General features: G+C 48.5%; 4 protein-coding genes across 4 annotated transcripts; 2 read left to right on the forward strand and 2 right to left on the reverse strand.

Annotated features, from left to right (window-relative positions):
• Nucleotides 1–128: 128 nt before the first annotated feature.
• actr10 (actin related protein 10) lies at nt 129–5,543 on the reverse strand. Its single transcript, XM_037449265.2, has 13 exons — nt 5,326–5,543; nt 4,621–4,693; nt 4,465–4,547; nt 4,232–4,340; nt 3,988–4,095; nt 3,826–3,893; nt 3,602–3,681; nt 2,982–3,017; nt 2,602–2,681; nt 2,418–2,491; nt 2,254–2,335; nt 1,100–1,301; nt 129–944 (listed from the first exon to the last, which is right to left on the reverse strand). Exons 1-13 carry the CDS (start codon nt 5,400–5,402, stop codon nt 760–762), a joined length of 1,257 nt encoding a protein of 418 aa, XP_037305162.1. The 5' UTR covers nt 5,403–5,543; the 3' UTR covers nt 129–759.
• A 650-nt stretch (nt 5,544–6,193) lies between these two features.
• Nucleotides 6,194–8,089, forward strand: LOC134107842 (uncharacterized). The gene is made up of 3 exons (XM_062559772.1): nt 6,194–6,500; nt 7,468–7,989; nt 8,086–8,089. The coding sequence occupies exons 2-3, from the start codon at nt 7,490–7,492 to the stop codon at nt 8,087–8,089; spliced, it is 504 nt and encodes a 167-aa protein (XP_062415756.1). The 5' UTR covers nt 6,194–6,500; nt 7,468–7,489.
• A 471-nt stretch (nt 8,090–8,560) lies between these two features.
• Nucleotides 8,561–10,124, forward strand: LOC119194851 (uncharacterized). Its single transcript, XM_037449292.2, has 6 exons — nt 8,561–9,079; nt 9,207–9,335; nt 9,440–9,595; nt 9,689–9,720; nt 9,836–9,984; nt 10,091–10,124. The coding sequence occupies exons 1-5, from the start codon at nt 8,653–8,655 to the stop codon at nt 9,893–9,895; spliced, it is 804 nt and encodes a 267-aa protein (XP_037305189.2). The 5' UTR covers nt 8,561–8,652; the 3' UTR covers nt 9,896–9,984; nt 10,091–10,124.
• A 1,568-nt stretch (nt 10,125–11,692) lies between these two features.
• naa30 (N-alpha-acetyltransferase 30, NatC catalytic subunit) lies at nt 11,693–17,883 on the reverse strand. Its single transcript, XM_037449294.2, has 4 exons — nt 16,580–17,883; nt 15,677–15,800; nt 15,203–15,258; nt 11,693–13,259 (listed from the first exon to the last, which is right to left on the reverse strand). Exons 1-4 carry the CDS (start codon nt 17,402–17,404, stop codon nt 13,122–13,124), a joined length of 1,143 nt encoding a protein of 380 aa, XP_037305191.2. The 5' UTR covers nt 17,405–17,883; the 3' UTR covers nt 11,693–13,121.
• Nucleotides 17,884–24,766: the final 6,883 nt, after the last annotated feature.

Consider the following 24,766-nt stretch of genomic DNA (forward strand, 5'->3'; position numbering starts at 1 on the left):
GTTCAGGGTTCGATCAGGGCCCTGGTCCCTTTTAGCCCTGCTGACACCTGCTGCTGTTATCCTTACTAATGTTAGTCACGAGTCACGTTGTGTCACTGTGTTGAATTAACAAACAATGTGGTAAAATGTGAGTTGATGGAACTTATTTTATTCAGTAAATCAAATCCAATTTGACCAAGCTTAGTAGTATAAATCATTAAATTTCAATAAATATAAAGTAATTTCATCTAAATATAAAACCAATTCCAAAAATATTCAGTGAATGTAAATTCAGATAAATGTAGATTTACTAAATATCTTGATTTTAATGAATTATAACACGTTATGCTCAGTTTTAGTAGTTAAATTCAGCTGTACAGGGCTTTTATTGAGTTCAACAACCACTTCACACCATATAACCATACAATAAATACATGGGGGGGGCTTTATGGGACATTACGGTCAAATAAACCAAAATACTATTCAGGTCTCCACGGAACAACATCTGCCTCCTCCACAGCAAAGCAGCGGTTTTCGGCCGCGCGTCTTGGTCATCGTCTGAAACCTTTTCTGCTGAGACGCCCAATGAAACGTGGGAACTCCGAACTCTGTGACCCATGTAGAATATCACCGTGATCGCCTAAAAACACAACGTTTGTGCCTTCCGGTGAGGTGTGATCAGAGACTTGGAGCGGTTTTGTGTGTCTAGGATGACGAGATGCTACATTGAGGACAACTGAACTGCTTTACAATGGACGCGCTATCCGAGTCGTCCGCGCGCTACTTCTCCGTGGAGAAGGCCCTCTTCATCAGCGGCGGAGGAGGCGTCTTCCCCGCCTCGTACACAGATTCAGGCGGAGGGGAGCTCAGGCAGCACCAGTCCGGGATGCGGCCCGTCTGGTTGTAGTAGTCTCGGGACACCGACCGGCTGCCCAGGATGTCCTGCAGCGCCCCGAAGACGGCGCCTGTTGAGCAGAGGGCGGCGTGAAGGCACGGCGACCATGCACACAACTTGCATCAAATCTCCTCGTCTAAAACACTGAGAAGGGCCCGACAGCCTTTGGCTCGGCAGCTGGTGATGAATCATGAAATCAAAAATCAAAAAAATCTCATATCTGACCTCCGAGCCAGGCGGTGCAGTTGGGCTTGGCGGGTGGAGCGTGAATTCGAAGGCTCTTGCTGGCCAGCACGCTGCTGTACTTGGGTTTCTCCACCAGGAGGCGTATCTCCGCCAGCAGGCGGTGCAGGAAACCCGGCAGCATGGCCGTGCCTCCGATCACCACCAGGTTCTCCGACAGAACCTTGCGGGTGTCAATGGGGCACTGCGGGAAAAAAAAGACAACCAATTCACCCAATTCACCACGGCGCCGTCTCTCTGCTACAATAAGATGGATGAAGGACGCCATGTTATAAACGGACATGTAGACCATGTAGCAGGTCCACGTCTGCTGCTGCTGTTGTTGTTGTTGTGCCCGCTGAGATTAATTAGGCTGTCCAGAGGCTGACTCCCCCCCCCCCCAACACGGAATGACAAAAAAAAAAAAAAAAAAAAAACGCTCTAGGATGCACGGAACGGCCCCATTTGAGTGTTGCCATGGCAACAGCACCGAGTTGAACCGCACACTCGAATCCACCGCTGTGCAATGGGGAGGTGGGAAGTGAGCGTTCGTCCCGCCCAAAAGACACTGAAGGTTTACAGCAGGATTCCAACCGCTATCGAGAAAATGGGAAGAAGAGTCCGGATCTATTTGAAGGAACTTCAACCGGGGCACGAAATGCGGCCGCAACGTGCAAGCATTTCAAACTGGGAACATTTAGAAATAAATAGACATTAAAAACGTTTTATTTCTTTGGATTTGAGACGAGGTCACTGTATAAAATAGTAATAACTTGTGAAGGGCTCAGTGGTCTCAGAATGTATTCAACGCAAATCTCCTCCAAAAAAGACCATCCAAGAGGCCGTTGATGCAAAATGAAAATGCTTCCATTCTAAATGGCTGAGAGACATGCAGCGACCATCACCAGTCTTAACAAATCAAAAATATTAATTTTGCACAGCCCCTCAGGGTGCATTGGTTGAATGAAGGAGACTCCACCCATGCAATGAACCGCTCACAAGTTTGAATACAGACATAAGGCCGTCTGAATAAGGGAGACATCCTTTGTACGTCATTATTAAGACTAATCTGTCCCCGTCCTGACAAAGAAAACTTGTTTTTTGAAACATTTTAACGATGTATTATCTAATACAACTTTAATCAACATTTTATCTACCTTCACCAGAGCGTCAAGTATCAGAGAAGCCACACTCTTCTCCTCGTTGTCCTGTTCGAACAGGATCTCCATCAGCGAATCCCTGGAGGAAAAGACATTAGCACCAAAAAAATCATATTTCACAGAAGGGGAAGACTTAAAAGTCTGTGGGTTTGACGAGCTACCTGATGGATCCTTTGACGTGAAGGATCTTCTCGCCATCTAGAGGATAATCGACGTCTGGAGGAGGGGCCGGGCGCTAGAATGAAAGCACGGCGAGGATTTATCGAACTCAAACCTTTGTCTACAGGCCGACTTTTAACGACGAGCATGAGAATAAAATCCAGCGGCAAACCACATCTCTCTCACTTCAGCTGTGCCATCCAGGTTAAATTTGGCTTCCTGAATCTTGAGGCCTCTCTGCAGGTCGCTGACGAAGCACGTTCTGACTGCAGGAAACAAACCAGCAGACATCCGGAATAAAAACACAAGTACACGCATAATAATGTTAACAACTCATAATGACTTTAAAAAAAAAAGGTCAATAGAAGCACATTAGTTCCTTCTGAAAGCTTTGAATACAGTAAACGAGACGAATGTTTCATTACGGAACACACATCGGTTTCTTTAGGGTTAATATTCGGGTGGAAGGAAGGTTACAAAGGAGTCCGCCACAGTCTCAATAGATGTGTGAATTTGCTGTGTAGTTGAAGGGAATAATTCAAACAAACGACTCAATCAAAACCTACCCTTGATATCTTCTACTGTGTCCTCTGGGATGGTCCCTGGGGAGAAAATGAAAAAGACATAAACCAAAGTGAAGTTTATATTCTAAAGTTTGCTCAGCCACATCTTTAATTTAACTGAACAAGGAGTTGAGATGGAAAAAGTAGCACCGGTTCCCGTTGTCACTGCGGTCAGAGAGATGGATAATAAATTCCTGTATGGAGAGACGACGGACATTGATTTTTCTCTTTGAATCCTGTCCGGATCGCATTGGGTGATTACAGAGATCTCAGCCCGTGCTTCCTGCAGAAAGGCAGTCCGTACAGCAGCTGAGCTCAATTATTGATGCATTATCATGTGCAGCTTCTCACTCCGCTGCAGCTGTAAGTCTCACAGCTCAACACCACAATGCCGCTGGGTTTCCTCCATAAAGAAAAAGGGTGGAGAGAAAACGCTGAAACGGACTATGTGGATATTTATAATTCAGAAATCCAGAAAGGGGACTCAATCCAACGAATAAACATGTTCTGTTTATAAAAAATGAATGACAGCCATTATAATTTGCCGTTTTGCATTTTCAAACAATCCATACGAAAGTTGCAACTTTCTCCATCTAAAAATACAAAAAGGCATTGGTAATTACCAATGGCAGCTGGTACACTCTGTCCCGTGGTGGTGTCTGTGTCCACGGTGCATTGTTCCACAAGAAGCCCTTCTAATTCTCTAGAAGGAGCACAGACACATATGCGGTTACGGGTGGAGAAAAGATATGCAATGAACACGGAAACAACGTGTAAAAGTACACAGCAGTACACCAACATGCAAATTCACACACACACACCTTCCTTAAATAAGTCAGCTACTTACTTATGGATGGCTTTTCCTCCCAAAGGCAATGCCTCCCAGGCTGGAAGAATTGCAGTGCACTCATAGACCTGGTTTCACTGTTAAGGCTTAAATATTAGGTCAATTGACACGAGACATGGATATATTCCTTCAAAAAGATCAAAGATGACAAGAAAGGGATACGGGCAGCACCAGCGTCTCTGTGTGGCCACAGTCCATCACCAGAGCAGAGTTGATACCCAAAGTCATGATGGCCATGAGGTGACTTGGAGCAAACAGCACAGAGGGCACCTGGAACACACCATCAGAAATGAACACATAAAACACACACAAACACACTACACTTACTGTCAAATGTCAATAAGTGTGTTAGTGCACAACCATCTGCACCGTAAATATGTAAACGTTATCGGCTTGGTTTTCACACCTCAAACTGTTTGAAGAAAACCTTGGTGAGTGTCTCTCGGAAGTGAGACGGGCAGAGGATGGACTCGATGATGACGACTCTTCTGTCTCGAGGATTCACCAGCAGGTGCCTGATTGAAACAAAAAGCATTGGTTTGATGAGGCCCGAAACACTAAAAAAAAGCAGTATATGTTGCCTAAATTATGTTTAATACTAGCTTACAATGGATGACCGAAGCGGCGTGTGAGTCTCACCTGAAGTACAGTAAATGGATGAACTCTTTGAGGATGACATAAAGCTCTTCTGTGTTGATGTTGTACTGAACCACCTTGACGGCCTGAAAGAGAGACGCCAGTTTACGGGTGTTTTGCAGTGTCCACGCGTTCTCCCCAAGCACAGCTGGTTCTCACCTGCTGCTGTCCAGGTTTCCGGATCTCGCTCGGTATGATGAACCTGGGCCCCGTTTCCCCTGCAAAGCCACATCTGCAAGAAAAGGAGAACACAGTCGGGCAGCTGAAGCAGCCAGAGGGCTCCATGGGGAGGTGGAGATTTATACTCGGAATAAGTCAACAATATTACGAATAGAACCAGTGCAACTTTTCTTTTTTTCTGTACATTGCATAATACAAATAAGTCAAGGGACTCGGCTTGAAGGGCTGCATGACCGTTTTTAGAAATGGGGGGGAAAAAAACCTTTTAGTAAGTTGCATATAGAGCAAAACTGTCTTCTTGATCTTCACGTGACTCGCCTCAGGCCAATTTCTTGTCCCGATAGCAGATTATTCTCCAATTCTAGCAAAATAACTAAAAATAAGCTTCCAAGCCAAAAGTACTACCAGGTAAATACATTTATTTTCACAGACTTCATTCAGCTTTACTTATTGGATTTAATCTTATATTTATAATTTATGATTAGCTGTCGATGGCTCAACACCAACGTTTCTGGTAAGCATTGCTTGAGTGGTTTGACATTGCAATCAAACGGCATTTATTTAGCGGTACACACAAGTGCACGACACCCGATAACGTGTCAAGAAACAGGCGGTTAAGTTAAGAAAACACACGTATATGTTAGCATGTTGTGCTAACCGAACGTGCTAACAGCTGGTACTCACTTTGTGTACGCTGCTCCTAAGTCAATAACGATCGCAGTCTTCTCTCCTCCGCTCCCCAGGCCATCAAATAAGGGCATTTTATTGTTTTGTTTTTTTTAGATATCGTCAGGGATAAGTGTCTGACAGTGGCACATTCGCATCGTATCAAAAGGAGAGAGAGAAAAATGGCTGTTGTCTTCCGGTTTGCGCAGGGTGGGGTCTTCAAGAAAACGCGATGACGTCACGTGGATTGCCTGATCAAAATATGATGAAAGTTGTCGAGGTTGATGGAAATTTCTATCAAACGGAAACGTTATGAATCAGCCAAATGCCAACTTTTCAAATACATAGAGTCTAACGTGAACAAACTTGAAATTATTTCATTAAAAAGTATACTTTCTGTTAGATTACATCGTTTTACTGTTTGAACATATGTTAGATATATTATTGTGATGTGTATTGTAGCATATCTCTTCATTGAAGCTTTTAAATACCTAGGAATAACTGCCAATTGAAGGTCCACAAAACAATTCTTTATATCTATTGCTTGTTTTCTCGTGACACAATGAAATGATAGTGGAGTGTTACTGTTTGTGTATATTAAGATTAATTTGAATTTAAATTTTGATTTACGAGCATCGTTGGAGGGAGCCTGAGATCTAGTATTATATTTCTAATCAAAGATTGCCTTTTGTGTGATTTTGTGTAAATTGTAGCCTAATGTATGCCTCTAACGCTATTTACACTTTAAATGTAATCATTCAATCGAGATAGCAATAAAAGTTATATTTTAAAACTTAATAATCACAGTTTTATGGTCCCCGGTGGGTTAGGTGACCTTTCACCTGCGTGGGTCAAGTAGCTGACCATTCAGCACCATTTAAAAAATGAACCAACAATGAAATTTGCATCCGAAGGACCACGTAAAGCCCATTTAAAAGCCCTCAATTTGCCTAAATTCCGCAGATTTTAGGCATTTGGTGGCAGCACGTGTTCTGAAGCGGGCGGTCGTCTACGTGGAGAAGACTGAGACTTCCAGTCAGTGACGACAAGCTGCTCAACAACAAGCCTCTCCTTCAGCTTGCTTTCCCCACTTGACTCTCCTGAAATTGTGTCCGTTTTTTTTTTATTTTTTGCACACTGCAGGAGAAGCTCCGCGTCCTCCAGGCACCGCCGTGCGCCATGAACGCTGCAAGGTATTTATTCAATACGCGACTTGAATATTCACCAGTGTGCATCCCGCTGCCTGTGATGGATGGGGATGAGGATGAGGATGATGAGGATGAGGATTTAGGGGAATGCATTGTGGTCGTTGTGAGGCTGCGGTTAGCGCCACCGGGGTTAAATTCCGCAGCGCAAAAAAATAAATAAAACACGTTTGCAGTCCGAACGCCGTTGTGTTGACATGTTGACTCGTGCGCGCGGGCTGGTCTCTGTATCGATCACAGGTGTGTGTGTGTGTGTGTGTGTGTGTGTGAGGGGGGGGGGGGGGGTTGTCGGCACATTGTGGGAACGTCTGACTCACTGTGAAAGGGTGTCACCCTGTGATCGGCGATCATTGGGGACACGTCACGGGAAGCAACAATTTGCGCCTCTCTCTCAACTGTTTGCATCTTTTTTTTTTGCCAATCCAATTTGAGCGTTTTAAACAGAACGTGCACGTTTGAAAATTGCCGCTTTGCAGGGTTTTTTGTTGTTGTTGCTGCGATTCAAACGTTCATGGATCCATCTGTAGAGGACAGAAAACCTGGTGCTATTAATAGGTGAAGTGCGGAGGGGGTGCTGAGGATTGCTGTGTCAGATTCTCTCTCTCTCTCTCTCTCTCTCTCTCTCTCTCTGTTGGGGACTCTCTCTCTCTGTGAGGTTGCCCAGCATTCACTTCCATCTGGTGAAACAAAATGACAACAGAAGAGTACGGAGAAAAGGGAAATGTTTTGGAATTATTTGAAAAAAAAACGGTGTCATCACAGCATCCAGACGAAGGTATCCAGTGTCAAGTTCCGTACATTTTGCATTATGGCCCCTAAACCTGCAGCTGCTTCGGTATCCTCTCATCCATCTTCCTCCTTTCCCACCACCACCTGCAGAGACGGCACCAGCCAATCAGCATTCATCATTTTGTGTTTCCCCCCCCCCCCCCCCCCCACACACACACACTCTCAGCAGGCACTGAGACAAGACCGAGATGCTGATGTCCGGGAGGCTCCGTCGCCTCCTGCTGGCTGGGACCTGTCTCTGTGTCTGCGGGACCCCCGTCCACCTCCCGAGCGGAAGCCGGGGGGCGTCCGGTCCTGCGGGGGGGAGGAGGCTGTTGGAGACGTGGGTGGGCACGGCGAAGCCCCCGCCGCAGGTGAGCTTCACCGCCGGGGAGGCCAGAGACCAGAGGGAGGGGGGCCGGGCCGAACGAGACCCAGAAACAAGCCCGCCACCCACCCCAGAATCTCCTCACCCCGGCACGTCGAGCCAGAGGGACGCCTCCCCCAGCTGCGGCCCCCCCTCGGCCTCCCCTCGGACCTCCACGCGTTTGTCGATTTGGGGCCGCGACGAAGCGACGTCCCCCCTCCCGGACCCCGTGTTGCCGGAAATCGGACCAAACCTGATGCCCAGAGAGGACGGGCCCGACAGCCTGTGGACGGAGGCGTCTCGGCCCAGTGGGGGTGAGTCAGAACCGCCGGAAAAAGTCACGTTGGTGGCAAATCTGAGCATTTTGGGGGGGGGGGGGGGGGGGGGGGGGGGGGGGGGTGGCAGAGCTTTCTATAATTCCTTATTCCTTTCTGTAAGGTAATGCTCTGCAATTCATAACAAGCAGTGTCTTTCTGCACAAGGCTTCATTAAAAAGTGAGGCGGGAAATGAAAAAGACACAAGTCTAGCGCGGAGATTGCCTTTGATGATTGGAAAAGAAAGAAAGAAAGAAAGAAAGAAAGGCGCCCGCTCCACTTTGAACCCCAGCTGGGACCCGTGGCGGTCTAATTACTTTCTATTCCTGACTCGGGCCTGTAAATAAAACACACACACACACACACACACAGGCAGCCGAGTGGGATGTGTTACACAAGTGGTCGGAGGATTCAACCCCCTTTTCTCTCTATTTTGCTCCGCTTCCTCACACATCCCCGCCCGGACGAATTGTGAAGAAACACGTTATTTTCAGAGGCAGAGGAAAGGGATTAAAGGAGTCTGCCTGAGCCAATACGTTTTCCCGCCGTCCATTTCGGGGGGGGGGGAGGTGTCTGTTTGATGATGCTTCCTCCCAACAGAAAGGAAGCTGACAGAAAGTAGAAGAAAAAACGAAACTCCCTAACAGCATTATATGAAAGGATCTTAAGCATTCTCAGCCAACTTTAGAAATGCTTGAGAGAAAAGCCCCCCCCTGTGTGGTCCCCTCTTATCTAGAAAGAGCCATTTCTGCTTTCTTTGTGTCCCAGCGGCCCCGCGAGGCCCGAAGCCTTCTGTCCTCACCCCTCACTCTTTCTGGTCTCTGCCTTCGATTACAGGGACACCGCGGCCCCCCCGTCTCAGGACGAGGCCACGGAGGGCACCATGTCCTCGGAGGCTCTGCCTCTCATCTTCGAGCCGTTCGAAGACGTCACATCCGAGGGGGCGGGGGGCGGCGGCGGCGGGGACGCCTCGGCCCGAGGCGGGCGGCCCCTCGGACGCGCCCTCCTGCTGATGCCGGACTGGACGTCGCCGTGGCAGACGTCCGGCGGGGAGCTCCTGGAGCCGAGCGCCCCCCCGGGTCCGTCCGCGTCCGGGCTGAGGTTCACTCGGAGAGAGGTGATGGGGCGGGGCCTCGTAAACACGCTCATGCTTTGAATTTCTCAAATCAAAAAGTTCCCCCTGAAGTCTAATGGGCGTCAAAACGTCCCCTCGCTGTCCCCTCGGCTCTTTTGGCGACCCGTAGGTGCAGCGAGGACACCGGACGCCAGCCCCTCCCTCTCATCCTTTCAGCCTGCTACGACAACTGTAACCGTGGCGACCCGTCGGCCGGCGCACAAACCCAGATCAGGGTCGGAGGAGATGGAGTCCGAGGGTGAGGACGAGTTTTTACCTTTCAACTCTTTTCCTTTGCTTTCGTACGTTTGACTCACGAATGTCAGATAAGAGTCGATCGCTTTTGACCATGTTCCCGGGCAGAGGAGGACGAGGAGGACGAGGAGAACTCTGAGGACTCGGCGGAGGAGGACGACAGCGAGGAGGACCAGACGGAGACCCCCAGAGCGCCGTCGACGCGGCCCCCCTACGGCCTCGTCCCTCTGCCTCCCGTCTGGTTTCAGCGCAACCAGGGGCTGAGTAAGCAAACGTCAGAATGAATGCGGCGCCGTAGTTAAAACCACCGGAACAATAGAGAGAAACAGTGCTCACCATGTGGCTCTTTTCCTCCAGTGAGGAGCTGGGTGGAGCTCATCAGAGAGAAGGTAAGACCCCCCCACTGCTGACCCTCAACGTGTATCCTTTTGCTCCCTCGCTGATCCATAAAAATGTTCCACCCGGCCCTGACCCTCTTGCTGCCCCCCCCCCCCGCCCCCCCAGGCGGGCTACGTGTCGGGATGTTGGTCCCGGTGGGCATCGGCATCACGGGGGCCCTGCTGATCGTCGGCGCCCTCTACAGCGTCCGCGTGATTCACCGCAAGAGGAGGAACAGCTTCAAACACCAGAGGAGGAAGGTCAGGCAGCAGGAGGTCAGTCACCCCGACGCGTCACGCTTACCTCTCGCTCCCCCGGGGGGGGGGGGGGGGGGGGGGGGGGTGGGGGCCACAACAACACGCCTGTATTGAGTCCCTGTAGTTCGTTGTTCCTCTCCAGCAACCCGAGAGCCCGGACGGGCCCCCAGGACCAGGCCATGCTGCTGGCCGACAGCTCCGAGGACGAGTTCTGACCGACTGGTACCGGAGGCTCGGCAGACAACCCCCCCCCCCCAACCCCCCACATCTCCCCATCGCTATGACTACCGCATCTCCAACTGCCGCGGGCTGTTGGGTCTGTGACGCATCCGGTCCGTGGAGTGGCCCGGGTCAGCCTTGAGCCGCCGCCCCCCCCCCCAGAGCTGGAGAGACGCACTTTGCGGGTTTGAGGCAGGATGTAAATTGTTTAATAAAAAGAAAAAGAAAGGGCTGTAGAAGGGTTGAGTTGCATAAACAATGTAATTATAAGTGTACTGTGTGTGTAGCTGACTTGGGATCAGTGGTTTTAGTGTGAATACAGGGTTCATTTCTTGCACATATGTTGGATACATAAAGGGAATATTTGGGGAGCTCGGTTCGGTAAGATGAGAGAACATGATTGCAAAAAAAAAAAGAGGAAACTTTAATAAACAAAACATCTAAATCAATACTTCATTTAAATGGGACTTTTGAAAAGAAATGCTCTGTTCAAAGTAATTTGTTTATGATACTGTGAGACGCACATACAAAATACCACTTTATATAAAAGTATGTAGCACAAAACTCATGTACAAATGGGACTGAAACAAGTCATTCTCGTTTAACTATTTCACTCCTGATGAAGTTTTTAGTTAGCTGCAAAGCACCAACATTTAATAAGTTCATCATTTCACAAATAGATTACTTCTTCACACGCTCACTTTTGCATTACCTGTTATAGTTTGTGCTTTTATCTGGTGGAGCGGAGGACTGACGACTCGGAGGAATCACATCGCTGCGATGCAATAATGAAAGTGTTGTCACGTCGTTATGTTTAAAAGGAAGAAGAAAAAAAAAAAGATTGTTATGTAAAAAAAGAGTCTGTGGTTCAGACATAAGGGATACACCAACGACATCAATACAGGGTATTTTCTTTTGGAAATATACTTTCTGTAATTCCACAAGTCATTCAAAATGCTTGATGCACAACTGCCTGTTTATTTGCAATAATCCCGTTTGAGTGTGGTGTGTAAAACAGTGAAACAGTGGACACTTTTCTGTCTCTTGTGTGGATATGCAACATGTGATCAAATAAAGCTTTCCCCCAGATGTCGATTGGGACTCCCTCTTATGCCGAGGCTCAAGAAAAACACTCCAGACAGCAGACAAGATTACCCAGTTTACAGCATTAAAAAAATCAAATAATTTATTTCTGTGTTCTTTTTCCACATTAAATAAAAACTAGCGGACATTTCCAGATCAAAATCAAAATCAAGGGGGAGGGGGGCGGGGGGGAGAGGAACAGGGGAAACAGAAACATGACATGCAGAAGAACTTTTTCGCTTTCCCCTTTGCACACTTTATGTAGCCGGCCCCCCGAGGTCTCCACCACCTCCACCGCTTCTTCAGTGGCGCAGCGTGAAGGCCCAAACATCTGGTTTATATGACGAGGAGGAGGGGGGGGGGTTATTGTCAAACTAGAACTGTAGGATGGCAGACGTCGTCCCGGGTGAAGAGCAGGGATGATCTGATATGATCTGATTGTTACAATTTACCGCCTGGACACCAGAGAGGACGTCCAGGAGGAGGAGAGAACCTGCGAACACTGAACTGGCATATGGTAAATTCAAAACTTCTCCCGAATGCTTTGTCAGAACGAGGGAGAGAGAGAGAGGGAGAGAGAGAGAGCGAGAGACCACGGCTACCATCCGATGGGTGACAAAGCCCTTCAGCCTGAGATCAGAAGCTAAGCGCGGCGCTCCGTGGGGAGCTGTAAAGGCCCACCAGGGAACTGTCAGAACCTCACAGGGGTTCAGCCCAAGAAAGAAGCTCTAAAACGCCTCTTCAGACATACTGACCGCCGGATGGAGCGGGGCGGCTTGGTGTCACGTGTCCTTTCACACATTGGTAGTCAGAGGTGTGAGGGGGGGGGGGTGTCCCAACACGGGGACAGAGGATTTAAACACAGGTGATATATGATATTTCAATTCAGCGTCAGAAGAGCAGTAAAGGAAAATAGTCGCTGGTGGAGAGCGTTTTTTTTTCCCCCCTCGCTTGTCTGTTGCGAAACGCTCAAAATTGCCTGGATGGGCAGAAGTAGAACAGAAATTAAAAATAAAAATAAAATCTGACAGAACAACCCAAACAGACCCAAAGATGATTCAACTGAAAAACATGCTCTCGTTATATCCAGGGAATACATCAACACTCTTATACAAACCCAAAAGAAAAGAATAGTGAATAGTAGGTCATCTGAACCCTTGTGCACTAACACACACACACACACACACACACCTTTACAGGCTTCAGTCAGACTGGAGGCCGAGGCAGGTGACGGGGGCCAGGATGGGGAGACAAAGACAACACGACATCGCGGCGACCGCGCCGCAGACGCACAGAAACAAGCTCAACACCCCCCCCCCCCCCCCCCCACACCAAAGCAACTAAAACATGAGGTGGACCACAGTCATTCTAGATCTCCTTTCACCCCCGTCAGACTCACAGGATCAAAAGAAAAACTGCAGATGTTTTCTTCCCAGTAGCTTTTTTGTTGTCGCGCCGCTTCTTGGCTTCATATTCTGCTGCTTTACTTTAGTTGCTTTCTGACCAGTGGTCTGCAGGAGGATCCGTTGAAGGGGGTCGAAACGCGACATCCAGGCTTGAAGTTCAAGAGGTCATCTAGTCCCCAGTCAAGGTCATCCCAGAGACCATCCCCCACCCCTCCCTCCTGGTCACAAGACAGTGACATGAGAAGACTGGGTGGGGGGCGTCAGTCCGTTTCTGCCTAAACAGCAGTTCAGAGGTCAGGGGTCAAAAAGAGGGCTTGCTTTCTTATGTGTGTGTGACGTATGCGTGTGTGTGTGTGTGTGTGTGTGTGTGAGGGGGGTGCGCATGAGGGGAAATGACCAGGACCGAGCTGAGGCTGTCGGTGAGCACCCGCTGTCCCGGCCCGTCCTCTAGCGGAGCCACAGTTTGAGCCGCAGCGCGTCCACTCCGTTCAGGTAGTATCTGAACAGCCGCTTGTCTCTGACAAAACCCAAGTTCTCGTACAGCTTCAGGGCCGATTTGTTGGTGATCTCGGTCTCCAGTACGACCTGGGGACAGACAGACAGACAGACAAAGGCGTCAGCGCGTGGTTTGGTGCATGAGCGGTCTGACTGATCCCTCCTTGTCACTCGGTTGCCGTGGACCCCAACAGTACGTCTTGCACATTTTAGTTATATTTTTAAAAAAAAGGAAAATGTTACGTTATGGGAAGTGAGCCAAACGGAGTGTGTAAGAAGTGGACATAGTCACCATGACGTCAGCCATTGGTTTGCGGACTAAAGTTGTGAAGCCTCAAATACTGAATTTTGGCCGTCGCCATCTTGTTTTTTTGGGGGGGGGGGGGAAGGACCAGAAGTGACACAAGAGGGTGGAGCCAAGTACAATCCAACAATACATTTCCAGGACGACCAAAGCACTCAAATTCAATTTCATGAACTGAAAACACTGTGAAAAGGGTTAAAGGTAGAAGACAAAAACATGTCAATCACACGCTAGCCCCGCCCTAAAGCATATCCAATGATTCTCAGCTCGCTCCGTGCAGCGATGCGTTTTCCAGAGGTGGAGCTCTGGAAGATTCGCCTCCGGAAGACACACAACTCCGAACGTGTCTGGGTTACATGCTGGAACTTGCCCGGTAAGAGAGCTGCTCTCCAGTACCTCCAGCAGCCAGCTGGGTTTAGTAGCACAGTCACCCCAGTCACTGCAATGCCCGGACGCCGCCACACTGCACAAAAGGACCCCCTGACTGGACTCCTCACTGACGACAAATACCCGGCAGCTGAACCCCCCCCCCCCCTTTTTATGAATTTATCCCCTCTTTAATGAATGATTAACGGTTTCAACAAATGTTGGTCAATTAGCTTTAAAGCACCCGATGTCTCGGCCGCTGGGAGCAATTTGCAGGGTCAGCTGTCGTTGGTCAAGAATAGCTTCCATGAGGGAACGAGCTGCAGATTACACTGCAATGTCTAATGTTCTACGCCCATGTGTGTGTTTCTCTCACAAACACACACACACACACACACTGCAGACTAGACAGTTTTGAAATGCGCCTCAGTCTGAGCTGAGCTAGCCGTTTCCCACTGCTTCTAGTTGTTATGCTACGCACAGTTTGACTGAAGAGAACATTAGGCAACAACAACACAGTGCTGTAAAAGAGCGAAAGGAGCTAAAAGGGGAAATATCCATTCCAGTTTGGTGGTTCTATTGGGTGACTTAGTTCTGCATTTGAGCTTTAGAGAACACCAGAAACACATTTCTAGTCAAAGATCACGTAGTGATGGCGCTGCAGGGAGGACAGAGAAGTCATCTCATCTCTCTCTACGGCGGAACATCTTTTTCAAGTTGAGGAATTGCATTTACAAAGCAAAGCATTGCGGAAATTAAACTCCAAAAAGATACTGAATATAGAAGCCTCGCACATGTGGGATGAACATTTTATGTCAATGGTCTTCCAACAACACTGTTACCGGTGCTTTGAACAAGTCCTAATGCGTTGTTGGAAGCCATGCAAAAGACTGCATGCCGTACCAGAAAATGCAGCACGCAATACAGTAACAGTGTTCGCAGTGGCTCTACAGATTCCTGTTAAAAAGGGCGTGGTCCTGGAAGGTCAAAAGAAGAACCACAGAGCGTCCGTATGTGGTTAATCAGAGAGCAGGTGAAGTATCGCGTAGAGAGAGGAAGTAGTGAGAGACCAAGGTCGCCGGCCTACTGAGACAAGTGAAGGACGGTCCTTGACATTAAAGCCTTGGTTTGTGCTCACGGAGGCCTGCACCAAACCAATTGTAGTAATGCATTGCAGTTATTTCATGTGTTGTTTTTTTTAATGTGTTACCAATACCCTGGGCGGATTTGGAGAGTGGGGGATGTGGGGGGGGGGGGTGTCAGACATGAAACCACAATGAGTGTCTTTCAGGCTTTTAATGTTCCCTGAATGCACTAAGGAACACTTATTAAAATAATAAGATTACAAATCTATGGTTCTCACCTCGTCACAGTCTCCCTCCACCATGGCATAGATGGCCTTCTTCACCAGATTAGTACCTGAGGCAGAGGAGACAAAGTCAGTGACGGTGCACAAATGAATAAAACTACTTTTAGTGACCCAACGCAGGATATCTGATAGCATCGAGTAAATACACGTCTTATCGGGTCCAAGTACAGTGTTACATACCAACCCAGAGTGGACAACTTATCTAGATCCTGCGTTTGCTACATAGAAATGACAAAAGACGCTGTTGCACAACTTTGTTCTCCACTCCCGACGAGTTGGTTTATTCGTTACCATTTTTTCCCCCCCCTCTAGCACTCAGGAGCCGCTAACGGTTTAACGCGGGCTTTCTGTAAATCACAGAGTACCGCCTAGACCCTCACTGTATGAAAAGTGCGTCGATGGAAACGATTATATGGACACATCGAGTTGCTCTGGTTGAGACACGCGGCGCCCCCCCCCCGATCTCACCGATGCTTTTCCTTCTGTGTTTCGAGTCCACGGCCAGCATGGCGATGTAGCCACGGCGGAACATCTTCTTGTGCATGTCAAGCTTACAAACGATGGCTCCGACACACTCCTGCTCCACCATGGCCTGTAACACACACACACACACACACCACTTAGGGCCTCTGAGCTTCTAGGGGGAAAAGCCTGCAGCTCCTCTACCATCCTGCCAGTTCAGCTGGTTCCGCTGGCTGACCTGTGACCTTTATTTCAAGACACTTCCTCGTTACAGGGATGATTCGGACAAACGGGAACCAGGGCTTTATACGACCTTGAAGCTCAGGAGGAGAAACGAAGAAAGGACAGAGAGTGGAAACCCCTGACTAGATAATGTCGTTAGAAGAGGAAACAAAAGACTTTGAGCACTCATTCTCAACTAAAACCTGAATGAAAGGGTTTAAAATTGTTGCTTCCTGCTCAACTCCTCCCCATGTGAGTGGACAAAAGACCCTTTACAGGGACCATTGACAATTTTGTCATGTCCGATTGATTTTTCTCTAGTTGACTGCTAGCAATTCAGACTGAAATCCTCAAAACCGACACGCGCTTTGTGATCAAAGAGAAGGTGTAGTTGTAACTGTCAACCTTTACAATACACGTTCAAAGGCTATGTGCTGCCATGTGTGTGTGTGTGCCTGTTTGTGTGCATACATCAGCAGTTTGGCTGCCAATAAGACACACTAACACTAACAGTCGATGGAGAGCTCGAAGTCACACCCTGCCCCAATAAGACTATGCACCTTCAGGTAGCCACAGCTCACGAGATGGGAGCCGGATCCCACTTTATTTTGACGTGACCAACGGAGTCATTGAGGGACTGCAGGTGTTTTTCGTCACAATGAGACGGGTTTTGAGCGTCGTACTCACCAGGAAGCAGAGCTGCGGCCAGTTGTGGATGAAGTACCTGTAGGTGTAAATTGAATAAGGCTCAGACAAGTCCTTGGTGATCAGTCTCATGATCCACGGCATCTGGAGCTCGGACTCGTAGCGGACATAGCGGATGCCGTGGCTGTCCTCCTCCGCTCCGCCCGGGGACCCGCTGAGGTCGAGCCGGGCGAGCTCCGCGGCCGGCGGCTCCTGCGGGCCGGCGGGGCCTCTCTCTCCGCCGGGCCCGGCATCCGGCGGCTCCTCGGGGTCAAACTCACTGTCCCCTTTGTCCCCCGGGTCAGTTCTCGTGAAACCCGGCATGCCGTTCATGCTATTGTTACCCAAGGGAGAGTGACGGCCGTTTTTAGAGAAGGGGCCGTGGCCTTCGTGTTGGCAATGCTCACTGTGGTTTCTGGCGGCCGGAGCCTCCTCGCTGCCGCTGTCACGGTAGTCCGCGGACGGTCTCGGGTTGTCAGGCCGGGTTCCCGTGCGCTGGTGGCCGTCGTCGTCGTCGTCCTCCTCCTCCTCCGACGGAGGGCTGGCCGAGCCGTTTAACTGCTGCTGCTCTCGGGCTCGCACTTTGAGGTGCAGCGCCGCCGGGCTAGCTCTGGCTAGCATGTTTTTCTGCTTCTTATTAAGCGACCTGTTCACTTCGCTTACCGACTCCGACGTCTTCCCCGTGCCGGCGGGCACGCAGTCCTCCCGGTGGCACGCCGGCTCTGCGTCTCTTCCGGCCGGCTCCGCGCTCCCGACCCGGGGGAAAGCCGGAATTTCAGCCGGGGACGAAGGCAGTGCGCTACTAGGCCCAGGCGGCACTGTGGCCATCCCACCGCATTAAGGTGGAGATTCGCGGTTGGAAAAACGTCGAACACAAGCTCATTCGCGGGGCGAATGTGTTTACAATCAATATACACCTCGGTTCACCGAATGTCGCATAAATCCAAGGGTATCTGAGGGGGTAACGTATCCGCTGGCGACGTTTGTCGCTGCTTTCTCCTCGATTTCCCTGCTGCCGGAAAGTGCTGTCGCAGCAAACGCCATTGCAACAGCAGCCAGATACGTTTTACGACAGTGGTGTAACGCGTGACAGATGCAGTTCTTTTTCAGACACCAAGGGCCAACACGCTTACCTTCTACGTAAGGTCATTGGCCTCGGCCCTTCAGTCTTTGTTTTTCATGACTGCGGTTTGCATTTGGACTCTGTTGTATCAACAGCAAAACAATCTCACACGCAATAAAATATAATACAAAGAGAGGAGAAGAAAAACACACATGAGGGAAACTAGAGCAAATTGGGATTAGAAAAAAAACAACCAATTACGTTAATGCATCCCCCTCGACGTGAATGACGAACAAACATGTGCTCTTTTTTTTCTATTTTACAGGCTTTTACCAAGCCAAATTCGAAAAATTATCGATAAAGGGAGGTACATGATATTATTTTGTTGGAAGATATTTTAATGCAGAGACGTATTATGCGATTAGATGGCGCTATAAACCTATAGCCTGGCATATCTAACACATTTGAAGAGTTTATTGCCTCAACAGTAACGGGGTCAAACGTGATTTAGAAAGTTGCGTGTGATGTTCGCGACCCTGTGAAGTCCAGTGCTGTCTAATGTCTTGCCAGAAGAGGGCGCTAAATGCCGGATTTTATTGGATGTACTAACCATTTACCTTTTGCATCAACGCTGCAGTTTCACCAGCAGATGACGCCACTAGATTAGTTTCATGAGCAGGAATGGATCATCAAAATGATTGTAATCTCTCTAAAGATCTACATTAACCCATGTCTTCTTATCGCTGACCTTTACAAACATAAGTATAACCCCCCCCCCCCCCAGCTATACACTGCCTACTTCTCTCTCTATATTTTATATATATATATATCAAGATGTATGGCTAATTAAATAACATGGCATGAATATTTAACATTTTTTAAATGATTCAGAATAAGTTGTACATATTTGACAATGAGATACAAAAAAGCTGTAATGTAAAGCTGTTATAGCATAACTCACATTAGACCTGACCAACGGGCAGTTTATCTGCCCAGGTGGCACTGTTGCTCTATCGTGTTTATAAGACTGCGGGTTGGAAAACACATCGTGTGAACTTTCAAGTCAAAACAGCAACATTTCCTCTGTAAAAACCAGAGGAAACATCTATTAAACTGTGTGATAGGATGGATAGATAGATGATACGTAGATGGATGGACAATACAGATCGATGGGTAGAAGTGTAGACGGAAAGAAGGATAGAAGGATGGATAACATATAGAGACGATGGAAGAATGGATGGATGGATATATAGAAGGTTGGATAGAGAGAACTATGGGTGTGTATTAGATAGTAGGGTAGATTGATGACATATAGATAGATAGAAGGATGGATAGATCGACAGCAGGCTGGATAGATGATATATAGATAAATGAGATGGTTGGGTAGATAGATGATACGTAGATTAAAGCATGGATGGGTAGATAGATAGCAGGGTGGCTAGTAGGATTGAAATCTGAATGGATTTATGATGGACTGATGGATGTCTTGATAAGAACTAAATTCCCCTTTCTGTCCAACGCTCAACTATCATGAACATACAGGTGCTTGATGTGAGGAAAGACACAGTTACTATTTTGTTTGTAGATATACGTTACAGAAAAAGAAAGGCAGAAATAAGACAGGGAGAGAGAGACGGCCCTTTGAAAGCTAAGCCTTGGGGCTGAGAACTCTCTGAAGAGCTGGAATCAGACATGCACAATCAGTTCCCCTCTTCAAATCTCCTTTACAGGCCTATCTACTTGAACAGGCTTCTCTTAATTACTTTCTCTATCACTTAGCGAGCCGTGCCTGGGACTAGCAGCAGCGGCGTTGTGCCAGAGACACTTGGCTGGTTTGAACCCATATTTAGATATCTTCTTTCCCACAATCCTGTCCTGTACCTTCTCCCCCCCCCGCCCCCCCCCCCACCCTCCCCCCTCTCTCCGCTTTCATTCTACGATGCTCTTTTCTCTCGGTGGCTCTCCCCATCCTGTCTCTACGCCTTTCCAAATATCTCCAGGGCATCAGTTGCGTCATGTGACTGGTGTGCTTGTGATTACAGCTGTTGGCAGCCACACAGGAGGACCTCGAAATAGCTTTAAAAAAAAATAACGACAGCACGTAAGGAAGTACGAGGTCAGTGTGGCGCTCACGATGACACTCAAACAACCCTTCCGATTTTGCACCTCTCTCCCCGTCTTCCTGCGTGTGAACTGGTCTCAGGAGCTGGAGGCCAAAGCTTCGGATCTCCCTTTATTTTCAAGTCTCGTAGCTCCGCTCCCTTCCCCGCTCCCTCCTCCTCCTCCTCCTCCTCCTCCTCCTTCTCCTTCTACTCTCGGTCTGGCGTCTGGTCCACTAGAGCTGCATTTAATTAGTTTCCGTTGGGTTAATTAGGGGCTAAAGTTAGGGGGTCGGACCAGAACAAAAGCGGGCCGGTGCGGGGCGGATGCAGGTGCTCCGGGGTGGTTGCCAGATTCCAGCGTTCAGATTAAGATGGCCGCAATGCAATCTGGAGATTGGAAGCGAGAGGTAGAGCCACTCGTCCGTCGCAGGGGACGAGATTTTCCCCCACGTGACGGTGGAAGACGCCTCCATGTGAACGCCCACGCCGGCACCATTGTGCCTGTTATCTGATACGTTTTCAAACATCTTCTCCTCAAGAGGCCATCGTAACATTCACACGATTTCCTCTTACCTTCACGCGGTTCCCCCCTCTCACACTACGCTGGCACACTTCACACAGAGCTAATGTATGGAGTGTGCAAGTGATGCCTCTTCCAGCCGCTTCCTTTCCGTCCATCGAATCGCCCCGCGGCGCTCGGTGCCCTTCCTTCATCAATGAGCGGCAGCTATACCCTCTCCTTTTTCCCTCTGTCGGTTGGCCGTGTTCAACGCAGAGCGTGCGAGGAGGACATCAAATGACCAATCCGGACAAGCGAAGTAGATCAAATGGGCAATTCGAGCCTGTGAAGTGCACATCAGTGGTTCCAATGCGGCGATCATGTAAATGAAACGAACAAAAGCAGAAGATGCGAGTGTGAAAAAGCTTCAGGGCGCAGCACCGTGAAGGTCACCTGTCTAGTCATTGTGCTCTTGGCGCATATGTAGAATCATTTGAAACATATTAAAGCGGTCACCTGACGCATACGTGTGACTTTGATCGTGGAGAAGAGCAAGGAGAACCCTAAAATACACTCAATTTGACCTTTCCCCCCCCCCCCCGGCCCCGTGGAGATGAAGAGGGACCAGATGAAGTGATACGGGAGGAGGGAGAGGAGGGAGAGGGCATCTCTGGCATGGCTGGCGCCCCTCGGTGTGCGAGGGTCCTGGGGCCCTTTAGACAGGCGCCAGCCCAGCGGGGAAGCAGAGACAATCAAGCGGCACCAGATTCAATGCACAGAGATGGATGGAGATGAGGAGGCGCAGAGGGGAGGATTTATAGGGGGTGGCGGTGGAGTGTGGGGAGTGGATGGTAGGCCAAAGTGCACAGTTGAGGAGTGGTGGAGGACATGGCAAGGAGAAGAGCAGACGCGTCCAGGTGGAGAGGGAGAGAGCGGTATGGTAAAAAAAAGAGATGGAGGGGAGAGGCAGAAAACGGCAGCCCGATCAAAGGGAGGTTGAGAGGAGAAAAGAGAACGATAGCGTATATATTCACGCTGTAACAGTCTTTATCACCGGCCCAGATCGTGGCGTATGAACAGTGATCCAAGTCAACCATCTGCTGAGGCTAGATAAGCCTGGGAGAGCCGGGTATTGAGCTGTCACTCAGGGAGGAGCGCCGAAAAAAAAAAAAAAAGAAAGAGAGGAGGGGAGCGAGAAAACAGAGGAGAAATAAAGACAGAACGGGACGGACAGGGAGGGAGGTGTCTGCGCAAGGTATAGGAAAAATTCAAAGGAGAATATTTGCGCAGGCTGGAGAGCATCCGTCTCGTCGGGGGGGGGGAAGACTTAACGTCAAATAGACGTCCAGGCCTGTCCTGCACGAGCTGGAAATAATCCTTCAGCTAATGAGACGCACAATAAAACACGGCTATTTATTGGGTTTTTATTTTGTGCCAACCCCCGCAACACACATTCTTACACACTCGCATCATTCATTTTCCGTCACCAAGTGACGCACACATTCATACATGTCATCACAGCCAGCTGAAGGTACAAATTCAGGCTGATTTCATTGCTAAAATAACTCTTAAACTCACAAGACACATGCTGTTTCAGCTGATTAGCCACCCGGTGAATCCCCAGGGTGGAAGATTGGTTACTAGTTGATTAAGCCTCTATATGTGCAGGTGGTTAAGTAAAATCCCATTTAAACATTCCTCACTTGCTACATTTCTATGAATTACATTATTATTATTATTATTATTATTATTATGAGTGCAAGGAAGAGAGAGAATGTGGGAAAACCTTTTTTGATATGGTGTCATTTGTGCTGCCATTTGTCAGATTTTGTGTTTTTAAGATTCTACGTGTTTGTATGTGTGTTTGCAGAGTGATATCGTGGTAGTGCGGGGGCATGAATTAAGGCCGGGAGGGGGGTCAGGCCCGGGGAGTGGGGGCTAGGAGGGGATTAGCCGAGACCAGTTGGATCATTTTACAGCCGGAGGACCCCCCCTCACCCTTTGCAGTCTCCTGGACAATGAGGATTAAACTCCTCTTGTTCCTCAACTCCAAAAAACGGCAGGACGACAAAGACACTATTCCTCCTGGGTGCCCTGGCTGTGGCTGGGAGCTGAGCTGAGCTGAGGAGGGAGGGAAGGAGGGAAGGAGTGAAGAGGAGGAGGGAGCCAGGGAGGCAGGAGGAGGCGGGGGGTCCATCATAAAATTAATCCCTTCACAGTTTCCTCTGGGTGCAAAGTGAGATATGAGGCAGACATGTCTAATGAAACGCTACAGTCATCTAAGGGCACAGCGATAAAAGCAAATATTAAACTAATGGAGCTTCATTAGTGTCTTATTAAGCGGATCGAGAGGGTTGTGCTCTCTGGTGATCAGCACCAAAGATTAATCAATACCAATAAAACTTCCCACATTCTGCTGTTTCGGTGCTCGACCCGTGGTCATACGAAGATGTTTGAACTCGCTCACCCATAATCCTCCCGGTTGAAACTACATTTCCCCTTCCTCATGTCTAAAAGTGTTTAACATTGGAATTGGTTTGAATTCAGGAAAGGTTCTCGCTATGTCAGATGGGACGGTTGACACCAGTCCTCATGTCCGTAAAACAACAAAAAAAAGACACACCCCGCGGAGACGGTTAAACTACTAACGTTAGCTAAACTACTAACGTTAGCTAAATTACTAACGTTAGCTATGCTACTAAAAACAAAAGGTCTGTTTTTTTTATTCACAGATAGACAAACAAGACATAATGTTTAAGCTTTTGGGGCGTGGAGGAGGATTTTGGACTGAGTTCGTCTCATGCTAAGCTACGAGGACCAGATGTCCAGGGTACATCCATTTTGTCTGGGATTCAAGCTGCGTCAAGCTGTGTCTTGAATGTGGTTTTCACCAGTTTAAAATGATTAAAATATTACACTTGTTTTCACAAACGTTCATAAAGCTCTAACCCACTCATTATGATCTAACAAAATATGAAAAATAAAAACATTGCTCTGTGTAGGTGTCACCAATCAAGGAGTCGCCGTCAAGGCCGTTGCTACGATGCTGTTTCTGATAGAACCTGCCATGACGCTATTGGTCCGCTGTAATGCCAAAGAGACAGTCCCTCCGTCCTCTCTACGGAGCTTCTAGGAGGATTACTTTTTCCGTCGCGAAGAACCCGGCAGTGAATAAGCCGCGTTGGGGTACATTTTCAGTCGGGCACACGGCGGAAGGCGCGGTCAAACATGACGTGCCGGCACATTTCAGGATCCCAGTTCGTAGGGGTTGCAAAACACAGTTTCTTCTGATTTATCCTCAAATGACCCCTTCAAAATTGCGTTGTGGGACACAAACAGCGGCCACAATGTACCGCCTGGGCACAAGTGGTACAAAATGTACCTCAAGCTAAGTTAATTGAAAGATAAATCCTGTGTAAAAAGCTCCCGATTTGAGCAGTGTGTGATCATAGCCTGAGGCACGGGGACTAAAGAGCCCTGTGAGGCGCAGTGTCCACCCGGAGACACAGAGGGCTCAGCATGTGGCAGAGTTTCAGGCTTAGAGAAGGAGACAAATTTGGTTTGCCTCAATGGTTGGAATTACAATTACTGTAATGAATACTGCTGCTTATCGGGGTAGAGGACAAAAGTAAAAATGTTATGTTGCGATGCTGAGGATCAAATTTACTGGTCGACATCCAAGTGACAGGGTCGGTATAGAAGCCGGACAAAAGAAACAGAAGTCCTCTGGTCTTAATCTGAGAAAAAAAGAAATGTGGGAGTCAATATGGGAACGTAAAGAGCGGAGATAAAGAACCGAGGAGGAGGGCGAGGAGCACAACAGAACCAGGGGGAGTTAGAGGAGAGCAGAGGAGGGGCCTTTCACGCAAAAAAAAGGCTCTCTTTTGCTTATATTTAAAAAAAAAAAAAAGAGCAAAAGAAAAGCTTCTCCTCGCCTCCTGGACGCAGTGTCAAACCCAATCAGCGTCGGCGCTGGCAGCGCGGCTCGTCTCCCAGGCACCGGCTCACAATGGAGGCCAGCCTCGGCCGCCACACCTCTCACTTCCAATCTGCGTCCCGCGGGACGGGCCTGAGAGTGTAGGTTGGGGGGGGGGGGGGGGGGGGGGGCGCGCCCGGGCACAACAATGCACCTCAAAATGTTCAAATTCTCCTAAAAAATAAAAAATCCCGAGAATTAGATGAACTAGTTAAAGTTTTTTTTTTAAATCTAAAAAGCTTTAGTTTGTGATGATTTTGACAGTCAATGTAATTCTTTTCATCTTTTATGATTGTGGCTTAAACAGCCGGGGCGTAGGTGGGGGTTATTGTCCTTAAAGAATTCCAACACAGGTGGAAAGAATGGGACTTAGTGTCAGGGTGCACATATGTAAAGCCAAACACAAACATGGATAAACTGTTCGGCGATTACAACCAACCAACAATCGCTGAGCTGTGGAGTCGCGGGCTAATAAACGTGAGCAACAAGGCTTGATCCTTAAAAACCTCTCGCCACTCAAAAAAAAAAAAAAATGCCCATCTTGAACAGA

The sequence above is a fragment of the Pungitius pungitius genome, chromosome 20, assembly GCF_949316345.1.
Source record: "Pungitius pungitius chromosome 20, fPunPun2.1, whole genome shotgun sequence".
Taxonomy (NCBI): Eukaryota; Metazoa; Chordata; class Actinopteri; order Perciformes; family Gasterosteidae; genus Pungitius; species Pungitius pungitius.

Bases quoted from the DNA above. Each gene is read 5' to 3' on its own strand.
- actr10 (XM_037449265.2), bottom strand. From the start codon at position 5,402: ATGCCCTTATTTGATGGCCTGGGGAGCGGAGGAGAGAAGACTGCGATC. The intron at 2,492-2,601 runs GTGAGAGAGATG...CTTTCATTCTAG, and splicing joins ACCTGGATGGCACAGCTGAA to CGCCCGGCCCCTCCTCCAGA. The intron at 945-1,099 runs GTCAGATATGAG...TCTGCTCAACAG, and splicing joins CTGCACCGCCTGGCTCGGAG to GCGCCGTCTTCGGGGCGCTG.
- LOC134107842 (XM_062559772.1), top strand. From the start codon at position 7,490: ATGCTGATGTCCGGGAGGCTCCGTCGCCTCCTGCTGGCTGGGACCTGT.
- naa30 (XM_037449294.2), bottom strand. From the start codon at position 17,404: ATGGCCACAGTGCCGCCTGGGCCTAGTAGCGCACTGCCTTCGTCCCCG. The intron at 15,801-16,579 runs GTGAGTACGACG...TGTGTGTTACAG, and splicing joins GGCCGCAGCTCTGCTTCCTG to GCCATGGTGGAGCAGGAGTG. The intron at 13,260-15,202 runs GTGAGAACCATA...GTCTGTCCCCAG, and splicing joins TGGAGGGAGACTGTGACGAG to GTCGTACTGGAGACCGAGAT.
- LOC119194851 (XM_037449292.2), top strand. From the start codon at position 8,653: ATGCTTGAGAGAAAAGCCCCCCCCTGTGTGGTCCCCTCTTATCTAGAA. The intron at 9,080-9,206 runs GTGATGGGGCGG...GGCGACCCGTAG, and splicing joins TGAGGTTCACTCGGAGAGAG to GTGCAGCGAGGACACCGGAC. The intron at 9,596-9,688 runs GTAAGCAAACGT...CTTTTCCTCCAG, and splicing joins TCAGCGCAACCAGGGGCTGA to TGAGGAGCTGGGTGGAGCTC.